The 13,299-nt window shown below is 46.6% G+C and overlaps 1 protein-coding gene across 3 annotated transcripts in view; it reads right to left on the reverse strand.

Annotated features, from left to right (window-relative positions):
- LOC141233053 (cytochrome P450 2J4-like) overlaps positions 1-13,299 on the reverse strand; it is a 79,272-nt gene that overhangs the window by 17,477 nt on the left and 48,496 nt on the right. For all 3 annotated transcript variants that reach the window (XM_073667855.1, XM_073667856.1, XM_073667854.1), the window contains 3 exons: positions 7,738-7,898; positions 790-966; positions 525-666 (listed from right to left, as the gene is read on the reverse strand). In XM_073667855.1, coding sequence (XP_073523956.1) covers positions 525-666; positions 790-966; positions 7,738-7,898 — 480 coding nt within the window. The remainder of the gene's footprint in view (positions 1-524; positions 667-789; positions 967-7,737; positions 7,899-13,299) is intronic.

Genomic DNA, 13,299 nt, shown 5'->3' on the forward strand with positions numbered 1-13,299 from the left:
ACGGCTCGGGTGGTCACTAACAGCTGGAGTGACCGAAACATCCGCAGTAAGTAAACTCCCTTAACTGCACAACCCGAGTCTGTCTTCATTGCCGGCTGCACCGCACCACCACAACCCCCATCCTCTGCGCCTGTCCCCTCTGAGGCTATACCCCTCCCGTTGGGGGTTATCCCACCAAGCTGCACATCCACCATCAGCCTCAGCGGACCCTGCTGCAGCGGCGGCCACAGTGACCGCATTACAACGGGTGGCGTAGTCGACACAAAAGAACTCTTATAACATCAGTAAGGACTGCCACATAACACTTAGCTTGACGCCCTGGGCACGGGACCGGGTCACAGCCGCTCGGAGACTACAACCCCCCATCTGATCCGGTGCCGGGTATTCCCCTCAAAAAGGAATATGTCCCAGGGGGCGCGTCATCAAGAATTCAGTCCAAATGTCATATACTCAATGTTTGCATACATCCACAGGCTGCTGTATTCTTTTGTTTGTACTACATGCACTGTTACTATTTTACTCACTCTGTATATCAGGATAAGCCACCATGTATAGAATACCCCAAAGCAGAGAAATGGTCGTCGTTTCGGTCCCAGCCCCAAAAAAGTCAGTGATAACTGCCAGCAGGTTTTCTTCATCGAATGTGGAGTCAGTGTACGTTTTGCTCTATAGAGAATAAATAATATTATGATAGCTACATAGAAATGAAATATTTTATTATACAATGTATACAGTAAAGATTTGCCTTGTAAACTTAGTTACAATAAAAGTATTATTAGTAAATATTACTTTTTCAATCCGGGACAGGTAATAGTCAATGACATCTTGAGGTTCTTCTGATGATATTTTTTCCTTGTGAATTTCAATCTCTTTTTTAGAATATTCATTTAAATAGTTCATGTGTCGAAAGGCAGCTTGATGTGGACCAGGAACATGCTTCATCAGCCAGGGAAAAGCATCATACATCTATACAAAAGGAGTTATATACAGTATTCAACTACGGTTTCCCAACAAGAGTTCATGTGCAGAAGAAATTTCATTCTGTTGTTGAAGACTAGAAGAGCAGGAGAAATATCCAAGATAAGTGGTAATTAGAGATGAGCAGATCAAGCAAAACTTAAATTTGCCTGTTCGTAAGGGTTTTCCCGGGAAATTTGATTTGCAGAAAAGTTATTCTCCATGAATTTAATGTCCCTTGTTATGCACTGGGGACTCTCTGGACCCTAGAGTATAATAAATGTAATAAGTAAAATCTAAAAAAAAATCTTTATATTCACCTCACTGCTCAACTCTCCGGCACATTACTATTACCCATCTGGTCCTCGTTGCATCTTCTGATCCCTGCCGGGAGAATTCTGCTCAAGCACGGAAGGTCACGGCATGCGCTTTCACCTTGCACACATATATACTCAGTACTGGCCAAGGCCTCATCAGAGCCGTAAGTCTGACTCTGTGTGAGAGGCCTTTAGCACAAGCAGTAGGGATCAGACGATGTGACAAAGACCAGATGGGTGACGATGAGGAGTGGAGGGGCCAGAGCGGTGAGGTGAGTATAGAATTTATATTTTTCAATGTTTTGATGGCCCTTCACAGGTCAGTGGCCGCCATATTGCTATATCCGGGAACGAAATACAAAAAAAAAAAAAATCTGAATTTTGGTGAATGCGAATTTTTGTAAAATTTGAGTAGAATTCAATTACACTCTAATTTATTTGCTCATCTTTAGTGGTACTATGAGAGCTCAATTGAGGGGGAGGGGCACAACTTATAGCTTAAAAATAAAGTTTTTGATTTTAAGATTTCCCCAATCAATGTCTCCCTGTAATAATATGACAGGGCCCTATTCTCGAGTTAGACCCACATCTATCAGAGATTTATGACATGACTGGTGGATAGAGAATAACCCTTTAAGTGGAGAATGAAGAATTTTGCTCTAGTAAGATGTATTACAAAGGGTATTATTTCCTTTACGTATTCTATTGATTTAACTATGTTGACATTTTCAACAAGTATTTTATATGTCCACCTGTATTATGACATCACTTTCGGGGATAGCACTGGTCTCTGCACGCCAGGTATTCACCTTACAACACGCACTAACAGTGCGCTCTCTTGCCAGCTTGTTACTTCTGATCAGAGTCGGTGAGCAAGTGCACTGCTACTGTGCATATTGTTCGGAATCTATTGAGCTTGCGTTGGTACGTCGGAATTGACAACAGACGCGTGTTCAGTAGAGTAGGGACTAGCCTACTCCTGAAATGGAGGTCACTGATTACGCTTTGCATAGGAGAGGGGGCTGAGGTTGCAGCAGTGACTGCAGCCTCTGGCCCCTGATGACACTTTGTTTTAGTATCCCAGCATGCACTGGGATTCTCAATCAAAGAGTCATCAAAAAGGAAGTGGTAAAAAAACCACAGATAGTGTAGTGTAGTGTAATGTAGTGAGGGAATTATAGGGACTTTTTAATTAAAGTACATTAGAAAATATATTAGTTTAAAATATTAAAGAGATAGGCATTTAGGATGAAAATTCATTTGTGCTTCGGACCACCCCTTTAACCCCTTTAGAGCCCAAGACGTATTAATACACGTCTGCGCCCTGGGCTTTAAGAGCCTGACCCGTATTAATACGTCATTGCAAACAGGTTGTGCGTGGGCGATCGCCGCCGGGTGTCAGCTGATTGTCACAGCTGACACCCGGTGCTATGTGCAGGAAGCGGTCCCGCACCGCTACCGGCACATTAACATCCGCAATGCTGCGATCGAAGTCAATCGCAGCATTGCGGTGGCAAGGGGAGGTGATCGCAATACTCACCTCCTCTTCCGGCCTCCAGCGCTGTCTGCCGCGGCTTTCCAGATGTTGCCATGATGACCCGATGTTGTCATGACAACATCCGAGTCACCAGACAGCAGGAAGATGTTTTGGTCATGCGCAGTGCATGACCAAAATATCTTCTCCCTGTGCAGCGCTGACAGCCTGTATAGCACAGGGATGGTGCTGCATTCCTGTGTTATACAGGCGATCAGAATAAAAAAAGTGAAAGTCCCATAGTGGGACAAAGTATAAAGATAAAAAAAGTGTCAGAAAGTGCAAAAAAAAAAAAAATTGTACAAATATATATATAAAAAAAAATAATAATCCACCAAAAATAAAAATATAATTTACCCATTAATAAATATTATTATGAAGAAAAAAACAACAAAAAAAAACAATAAAAAGTACACATATTTGGTATCACCGCGTCCGGAACGACCTGACCTATAAAACTGTCCCACTTGTTAACCCCTTTAGTGAACACGATAAAAAAAATAAATAAAAAACGAAGCAAAAAACAATGCTTTATCATCATACCGCCAAACAAAAAATGGAATAACACGCGGTCAAAAAGACGAATATAAATAAAAATGGTACCGCTGAAAACGTCATGTCCCGCAAAAAAACAAGCCACCATATAGCTCCATCAGCTGAAAAATAAAAAAGTTATAGCTCTCAGAATAAAGCGATGCAAAAAAATATTTTTTTCTGTAAAATAGCTTTTATTGTGTAAAAGTGCAAAACATAGAAAAACAATATAAATGTGGTACCGCTGTAAATGTACTGACCCGAAGAATAAAGCTACCTTATAAATTTTACTACTCGTGGAACAGCATGAAAAAAAAACAAAAAAAAACAAAAAACAATTCCTGAATTGTTGGTTTTTGTTTATTCTGACTCTCAAAAACCGGAATAAAAAGCGATCAAAAAATGTCACGGGCCTGAAAATGGCAGCAATAAAAACGTCAACTCATCCTGCAACAAACAAGCCATCACTTGACTCTGTCGGCCAAAATATGGAAAAATTATAGCTCTCAAAATATGGCGATGCAAAAACTAGATTTTACAAACAAATGCGTCTTTTAGTGTGTGACAGCTGTCAATCATAAAAACCCGATATGAATCTGGTATCACTGTAATCGCACCGACCCGAAGAATAAAGTCATCTAATCACTTATACTGCACGAGGAACGGCGTAAAAAATAAACTCTCGGGTTAGGTTTAAGGTTGTGCTAGGGTTAGGGTTGGGGTTAGGGTTGGGCTAGGGTTAGGGTTGGGGTTGGGCTAGGGTTAGGGTTGGGGTTGGGCTAGGGTTAGGGTTGGGGTTGGGCTAGGGTTAGAGTTATGGTTGGGCTAGGGTTAGGGTTGGGGTTGGGGTTAGGGTTAGGCTAGGGTTGGGGTTAGGGTTGGGATTTTTTTCAAAAGTAAAAAAAAAGGTGACGATATGGCGACTAGTGTTGAGCGCAAGTGCTCGCTACTTGAGTTTGCATTGGGTGCTTGGGTATGCACTGAGTATCGCGGGTGCTCGAGTGACATGCTCGAGTCTCCGCCCCATATGCTTCGTGGCCATAAAAAACTCGCGGGGATTGCTTGCCTTGCACGAGCGATCCCCGCATGTTATTTTTTTTGGTTTCTAATAACCGTGAAACATGCGGGCGGGGACTCGAGTATGTCACGCAAGCACGCGCAATACATGGTGCATACCTGAGTACCTGATGCAAACTCAAGTAGAGAGCACTTGCGCTCAAGACTAATGCAACTTATTCAACTTATTCAATATGATGACCTAATGTTATCAAATTCTGTGTCGTACCTCTAGGTTCAAAATGTTCACTATACCCCTTGATAAAATCCTTGAGGGGTGTAGTTTCCAAAATGGGTTCACTTGTGGGGGGGTTTCCACTATTTAGGCACATCAGGGGCTCTCCAAACGCGACATGGCGTTCAAAAAGTCACACAGTGCTCCTTTCCTTCTGAACTCTGCCGTGAGCCCAAACACTGTATTTTCCCCACATATGGGGTATTGGCGTACTCAGGAGAAATTGCACAAAAGTTTTTGGGGTCCATTTTCTCCTCTTACCCTTATGAAAATAAAAAAAATTAAGGCTAAAACATAATTTTTGTAGAAAAAGTTTGATTTTTTTTATTTCCATGGCTCCATATTATAAACTTCTGTGAAGCACCTGGGGGTTCAAGGTTCTCACCACACATCTAGATAAGTTCCCGGAGGGGTCTAGTTTCCAAAATAGTGTCACTTGTGGGGGGTTTCCACTGTTTAGGCACATCAGGGGCTCTCCAAACGCAACATGGCGTCTGCTAATTATTCAAGCAAATTTTACATTCAAAAAGTCAAATGGCGCTCCTTCCCTTCCGAGCCCTGCCGTGCGCCCAAACAGTGTTTTTTCCCCACATATGGGGTATCTGCGTGTTCAGGGGAAATTGCACAACAAATTTTGGGGTCCATTTTTTCCTGTTACCCCTGAAAAAATAAAAAAATTGGGTCTAAAGTAACATTTTTGTGAAAAAAGTTAAATGTTCATTTTTTTCTTCCACATTCCAAAAATTCCTGTGAAGCATGTGAAGGGTTAATAAAGTTCTTGAATGTGGTTTTGAGCACCTTGAGGGGTGCAGTTTTTAGAATGGTGTTATTTTTGCGTATTTTCTGTCATAAAGACCCCTCAAAGTGACTTCAAATGTGATATGGTCCCTAAAAAAATGGTTTTGTAAAATTTGTTGGAAAAATGAGAAATCGCTGGTCAACTTTTAACCCTTATAGCTCCCTAATAAAAAAAAAATTTGGTTCCAAAATTGTGCTGATGTAAAGTAGACATGTGGGAAATGTTATTTATTAACTTTTTTGTGTGACATACAGTACAGACCAAAAGTTTGGACACACCTTCTCATTTAAAGATTTTTCTGTATTTTCATGACTATGAAAATTGTACATTGACACTGAAGGCATCAAAACTATGAATTAACACATGTGGAATTATATACTTAACAAAAAAGTGTGATACAACTGAAAATATGTCTTATATTCTAGGTTCTTCAAAGTAGCCACCTTTTGCTTTGATGACTGCTTTGCACACTCTTGGCATTGTGTTGATGAGCTTCAAGAGGTAGTCACCGGAAATGGTCTTCCAACAATCTTAAAGGAGTTCCCAGAGATGCTTAGCACTTGTTGGCCCTTTTGCCTTCACTCTGTGGTCCAGCTCACCCCAAACCATCTCAATTGGGTTTAGGTCTGGTGACTGGAGGCCAGGTCATCTGGCGTAGCACCCCATCACTCTCCTTCTCGGTCAAATAGCCCTTATACAGCCTGGAGGTGTGTTTGGGGTCATTGTCCTGTTGAAAAATAAATGATGGTCCAACTAAACGCAAACTGGATGGAATAGCATGCCGCTGCAAGATGCTGTGGTAGCCATGCTGGTTCAGTATGCCTTCAATTTTGAATAAATCCCCAACAGTGTCACCAGCAAAGCACCCCCACACCATCACACCTCCTCCTCCATGCTTCACGGTGGGAACCACCAGGCATGTAGAGTCCATCCGTTCACCTTTTCTGCGTCGCACAAAGACACGGTGGTTGGAACCAAAGATCTCAAATTTGGAATCATCAGACCAAAGCACAGATTTCCACTGGTCTAATGTCCATTCCTTGTGTTCTTTAGCCCAAACAAGTCTCTTCTGCTTGTTGCCTGTCCTTAGCAGTGGTTTCCTAGCAGCTATTTTACCATGAAGGCCTGCTGCACAAAGTCTCCTCTTAACAGTTATTGTAGAGATGTGTCTGCTACTAGAACTGTGTGTGGCATTGACCTGGTCTCTAATCTGAGCTGCTGTTAACCTGCGATTTCTGAGGCTAGTGACTCGGATAAACTTATCCTCAGAAGCAGAGGTGACTCTTGGTCTTCCTTTCCTGGGGCGGTCCTCATGTGAGCCAGTTTCTTTGTAGCGCTTGTTGGTTTTTGGACTGCACTTGGGGACACTTTCAAAGTTTTCCCAATTTTTCACACTGACTGACCTTCATTTCTTAAAGTAATGATGGCCACTTGTTTTTCTTTACTTAGCTGCTTTTTTCTTGCCATAATACAAATTCTAACAGTCTATTCAGTAGGACTATCAGCTGTGTATCCACCAGACTTCGGCACAACACAACTGATGGTCCCAACCGCATTTATAAAGCAAGAAATCCCACTTATTAAACCTGACAGGGCACACCTATGAAGTGAAAACCATTTCCGGTGACTACCTCTTGAAGCTCATCAAGAGAATGCCAAGAGTGTGCAAAGCAGTCATCAAAGCAAAAGGTGGCTACTTTGAAGAACCTAGAATATAAGACATATTTTCAGTTGTTTCACACGTTTTTGTTAAGTATATAATTCCACATGGTTAACTCATAGTTTTGATGCCTTTAGTGTGAATGTACAATTTTCATAGTCATGAAAATACAGGAAAATCTTTAAATGAGAAGGTGTGTCCAAACTTTTTGTCTGTACTGTATCTCTCTGATTTAAGGGCATAAAAATTCAAATTTTGAAAATTGCTAAATTTTCAAATTTTTCAACAAATTTTACCACAATCATGAAGTACAATATGTCACGAAAAAACAATCTCAGAATCAGGGGGATCCGTTGAAGCGTTCCAGAGTAATTACCTCATAAAATGACAGTGGTCAGAATTGTAAAAATTGGCCTGGTCATTAACGTGCAAACCACCTTGGGTTGTAAAGGGGTTAATACTACAGTTAAAAGCCCTGGATGTGAAGGCTTGGATGAACCTGAGCCCTACTAGCTGCACAAAACTGATATATGAGGCGAAATTATCTATTTGTACCCTGTTTTGAGAAATTTGAAAATACAGTATTATAATCTATTATAGTCACTGAAATAATCAAACTTAATTTATGATCATGTTATGACTTACCCGAGCCCAGGATGAGGCAATGTTTTCAACAATACAATGGTTACTTTTTATCAGCTCTTGAAATGTAACATCATCAAAAGAAAAACGGTGTCCATAAACCACAGCGGAGATTATGTTTGCCACAGCATGTTCAATTATAAACGATGGATCGAATGGTTTTCCTATAAAATAGTCTTGTTTAAGTTGGTCAGTAGAAATAAAAGATCACTTACCTAAAGTATTCTACATATAATTTTCTGCTGTTTTTCCCAAAGTTAATTAATTCACTGATAAAACTTGCTGGATAACCATCTTACCTCCTGTCTGCTTCCCTCTTTCCTTGTAGATTATGGTAAGGGTCCTCTTTCCCTGTCTACCAGGATGTTACTCATTGTTACACAGTTATGGTTATTGTGCAGTACTTGTTTCATACTCTACTATATATTATTATAGTATGCATTATAAACCCTGCTTTCACCATGTACAACTTCTTGGAATTAAGGGAACATTAAAATAAATAATAATTATAATATGCATAATCTACCTCTTAAGCCCCCGTCTCACATAGCGATATCGCTAGCGATATCGCTGCTGAGTCACGGTTTTGGTGACGCAACAGCGACCTCACCAGCGATGTCGCTGTGTGTGACACTTTGCAACGATCAGGCCCCTGCTGTGAGGTCGCTGATCGTTGCAAAGTGTCCTGGACCATTTTTTGGTCGTTGGCCTCCCGCTGGCCAGCACACATCGCTGTGTGTGACCAGCGGGACCAACGATCTGGCTGGTAACTATGGTAAACATCGTGTTACTAGGGGCAAGCGCGCACTTAGTAACCCGCTGTTTACCATGGATACCACTCTGCTATGGTGCGCGGAGGCTCCCGCGCACCGTAGCAGAGTAGTATCCATGGTAAACAGCGGGTTACTAGGGGCACACGCGCACTTAGTAACCCGATGTTTACCATAGTTACCAGCCTGCTCCTGCTTGCAGCAGGCTGGTAACGGGAGCAGGACATCGTGGAACGATTCTTTCCACGATATCGCTGCTCCCCTGATCGCTGGTGAACCTGCCTGTTTGACAGCTCACCAGCGATGTATTAGCGATGCAGCAACGATCCCTGACAGGTCGTATCGTTGTCGGGATCGCTGCTGCATCGCTTAGTGTGACGGGGCCCTTACTGTAAAGAGCTACTGGACCTAAAATTTGTTGAAGTATACAACAGCTGCAGGATTATACTGTGCTGAGTAGACATCAGATGACGCAGTGTGAACTGTTACAGTTTGTATCTAGTGTACTGTATGACCTCTTAATATAGTTTCTGTACTGCTGAAGAATACTGTACTGAGCTCTGGTGCCGGGCCATAAAATCATGGTGGAATGACCCAGCCCTTCATCAATGGATTTTCCGATCAAATCAAAAACTTGTTACTACAGTTTCCTCCTCTGATTTCTTTTGAGTTGTGGGACTGCTTGTTGTGCGCTATAAAAAAGTCCCAGCTATTCATTTTCATCCAACCACTTCTGATTATGTGCTCTAAACTCAGATTTCACACCGTTAAGTAATTGGTGCCCTTAGTACTTGGCTACATAGGACACCATTTCATCAAATTAACTGATAAAGGGGTGAGCCGACACCTAAAATGTCCTTTATAAATATCTATTTTAACATCCTAAGCATTTTTGTAAATTACTTTATTATAAAATACCCTACACTTCCCCCTGTACAGCTAATCCCTAAATGTGTTTCCTCACTTCCTTCCACGTTTAATTTGAAAAGATTCTCAAACGAGGAGTCATCAGGAGGCTGGGACTGCACTCACTTCCATTCAGTGTCTATCACCCCTTCTGGAACAGGACGTCAGTGACCAAGGATTTATTAAAAAAAAAATTGGCGTGGGGTCCCCCTAATTTTAGTCTCTAACGGAGGTTAAGCAGACGGCTGGGGCAGATGTTTGAAGCCTGGGAAGGGGGTAATACCCACGGAGCTTCCCAGGCTACTAATATCAGCTGAATACCTAGCCTTTACTAACTATTAAAATGGGGGACCCCCCCAAAAAAAATGACGTGGGGTCCCCCCTATTTTAATAGCTAGCAAAGGCTAGGCAGAGAGCTGGGGGCTGATATTAATAGGCCAGGAAGGGTGCCATGAATATTGGCCCCCTCCCAGGCTAGAAATGTAGCACCCTGAGGATTCGGCTGCTACAGGGGTATTGCACCTCAACCAGAGGTGTGATATTCCACTCCCGGGTAAGGATGGAGTGTGGAACTGAGCTCAGTCAGCTGCATGCACTACACACATCCCATTTCCGAGGAACGGACCAACGGTACTCCCACTTAGAAATGTGCAGGTACGACCGAGTCTGTTCCTGGCTGGAGTGGGAGGGGGGTGGAATATCCCAGTAGTGTAGGGGCAGATAGGGGGAGCAGTCTGGGTAAAGATAGGAGCTCATTGGGTGCTGGTCACCTGAGCTCACACATAGAGGGAGTATTTAAGGTGGGCACCATCTAGGATCAGGGTCAGTCTGTCAGAGTGTAACCTGAAGAGAGCAGAAGAGCAGAGCAGCCCCAGCCCAAGAGAGAGAGAGGAGAGCAAGAAAGACCCAGAGGGGGAGAAAGAAGGAACTCTGAGAGCCCAAATACAAGCACAGGGTGAAGAGTTGGCAACAGGGTACCGGATCCCAAACTGGTGGGGGCTACAGCATACCTCAGCCAGAGACTGGAGGCCGTGGGCAGCATCTGCCACGGCCACCCACCATATCCACCCAGAAGGCAGACCACGCATAGGGTCAGGGAACCCAGAGGCAAGGGTTCGCCAACAAGAGGCCCGAGGGAGCCGGACATAGGTGGATCCCTGGTGGGGAAGGCCAGAGACGAGGACAGGACAGAACGGGAGCTCAGAACCACGCTCCAGAACTACTTGGGGGTTGGCCGAGTCCAGGACCTGGTGGACGCAGCACGGCTCGGGTGGTCACTCAAGGCCGGAGTGACCGGAACATCTGCAGTAAGTAAAGAACCCTGAACTGCACAACCCGACTCTGACTCTCATTACCATCATCCCTGCACCTCCACAAACACCATCCTCTGCACCTGACCCCCCTGAGGCTATACCCCTCCCGTTGGGGGTTATACTACCTAAGCTGCACCAACACCATCAGCCTCAGCGGACCCTGCTGCAGCGGCGGCCGTAGTGACCGCAATTCAACGGGTGGCGTAGTCGACATAAAAGAACTTTAGTAACATCAGTAAGGACTGCCACACACTGAGCTTGACACCCTGGGCACGGACCGGGTCACAGCCACTCGGAGACTACAACCCCCATCTGATCCGGCTCCGGGTATTCCCCTAAAGAATATGGCCCAGGGGGCGCGTCAACTTTGGCGTAGTCGGCAGGATCACGTGCCCGCAACACCCGGGTACTGCGTGCCTGAAGAAAAGAACAAGTTTACCTCAAAAAGAAGTCTCCCGCCGGTCCCGGAGGGTCCCCGCCATCGGACTCCATCACAGATCGATTCCCGCCGGTTGTCCGCCATTAACAGCTTTTTCCCGCCATCTGCAGAGTTTCCCGCCACTGGGAGACGATTCCCGCCATTTCCAAAGGTTTCCCGCCTTGGAAGAGCGGACGCCATTATGGGCGTGCCAGAGGGTGGTAAGAGGCCGCCTCCCATCGTGGGCCAGGACCGAACATGGCGCCAAAAGTGGAAACCGCCCCCACCAACAGAGACTGTGATGCTAGAGGTGTCTGTCAGCGTGAAAGAACTGCCCCTGGAGCTGACAATCACCAAGTGGCCCCGGGACCGCCCTCGAAGTGGGAGGACTGAGAACAAGAGAACAAAGATGGGTGTCGCCTGGAGCAGTCTGGAGAGAGCGCACCCGGAGACAAGAAGCCTGGAGCAGAGTCCAGAAAGAGCCTACCCGGAGATGGAGGGAGAGCCAGGCAGCACCGACCCAGTGGTCAGGAGCCTGATGCGAGCCGCCACTCCAGGCAGCACCGACCCAGTGGTCAGGAGCCTGTTGCCGGTCGCCACTCCAGAAGGCCTGCTGGAGACAACGAGAAGAGAGCAGAGCAGCACCGACCCGTTGGTCAGGAGCCTGCTAGAAGCAACGACCCCACTAGGCTTAGTGGAGGTCTTGGCACAGCTCCCCCGAGATCGGGAGTGTGCGCAGACTGCGCTGGAGGGCCTCGCACGGAGGATGGCCCGGGTGCAGCGAGAGACGTTGGCGGAGTGGAGCCGAGAGATGGCCCAGCGGACCGAGACTCGTCAGCGGAGCACGCCACCCGAGACGAGGAGACAGACCGCCTCTGAGGATGGCGCAGGAGGACTGAAGGCCGGAGACGGCGCCGAGAAGGGAGCCGAACGAAAGGAGGCAGGTAAAGGGGACGTTTCTACCCCAAACCGGGAAACCGCGTACCTGCCCCAGCTCCCCGTCGCAGAGCCCGAAGTACCCCCTGCCGTGCCCGTAACCGCAACGTCACTGCCACAGACTAGGCCTCAACCGGAAGCCGCAGCCGCGACCCCTGTGACGTCACACGCCTCGACCCCGAGCGTGACCAAGCAGGAAGTACCACCAGCCTGGTCGCAAGGCCTAGTACCCCCGGGCGCCGCAATACCAACAGCGCCCCCTACCTCCGCGGAGCCACCGGCCTGGTCGCAGGGCCAAGTAGCCAGGGCGCCGCCGTCTTTACGGTGCCCTTCACTTTCCAGGTGCCCCAGGCCTGGCCGCAAGGCCTGGGATAACCCGGGCGCCACCACCACCGCGCCCATAAAACCAAGAGTGCCGCATCTGGGAGAAGATCTGTTCGCCCAACATACGTGCCCGGATGGGCAGCCCTTTATATGGCCACCGGAGTTTCACCATCCCCGACTCCGGAAAGAGAGACCCCTAGACGAACCCCTGATTCCGGTTCCAAAGCCCGTAAAAAGGATCTCGCCCCCGCTAGAGGAGGCACAGTTTGAGTGGGACCCCACCGGAGAAGACCTCATGGGGTTCACTCAGGAGACTCGGGCAGCTGCAGCGGAGCGTGCAGAGTGCTGCCGCCAGCAGCTCGAGGTCTTTGAGAGGGAGCGGAGAGAGAGGCGGGTCCGAGAACAACAAGCGCAGATAAGGAGCGCGGAGCAGAAGAGCCGGGCCAGGAGGAATCCCCGTGCAGCTCATGGTCCCCCTTCCACCGGGACTGTGATCAAGTTTAATATGCAGCACGGGTGGGGCTTCATCCGAGATCACCGCACCCCAGGCGACGTCTTCGTGACAAGAAGAGACGTTGAGTCCCACCTACCGGAGGGACACAGAGGACGTGACCTGTATATAGGGGACGAGGTCACCTTCACCCGGCACAAGTGTGCCAAAGGACCCTACGCCCTCCATGTGCATCGCCTGACGGAGGAGGAGCTGCGGTGTGAAGAGGAGCAAGAGGACCCGGACGGGTCTGAAACTGAAACTGTCCACAAAGAAAGAGCAAGAGGACGCCGTCGTTGAGTACAGCAGAGTAGAAGCTGTATATAGTTGCCCGTCGGGGCACAGTGAACTGTTGCTATTATAGTCCCCGTTGGGACCAGCGAATTGAACTGTTAACCCGTGTGTCCC

This window comes from Phyllobates terribilis, unplaced genomic scaffold (genome assembly GCF_046119375.1).
Source record: "Phyllobates terribilis strain yellow unplaced genomic scaffold, ASM4611937v1 Scaffold_2__4_contigs__length_985480577, whole genome shotgun sequence".
NCBI classification, from domain to species: Eukaryota; Metazoa; Chordata; class Amphibia; order Anura; family Dendrobatidae; genus Phyllobates; species Phyllobates terribilis.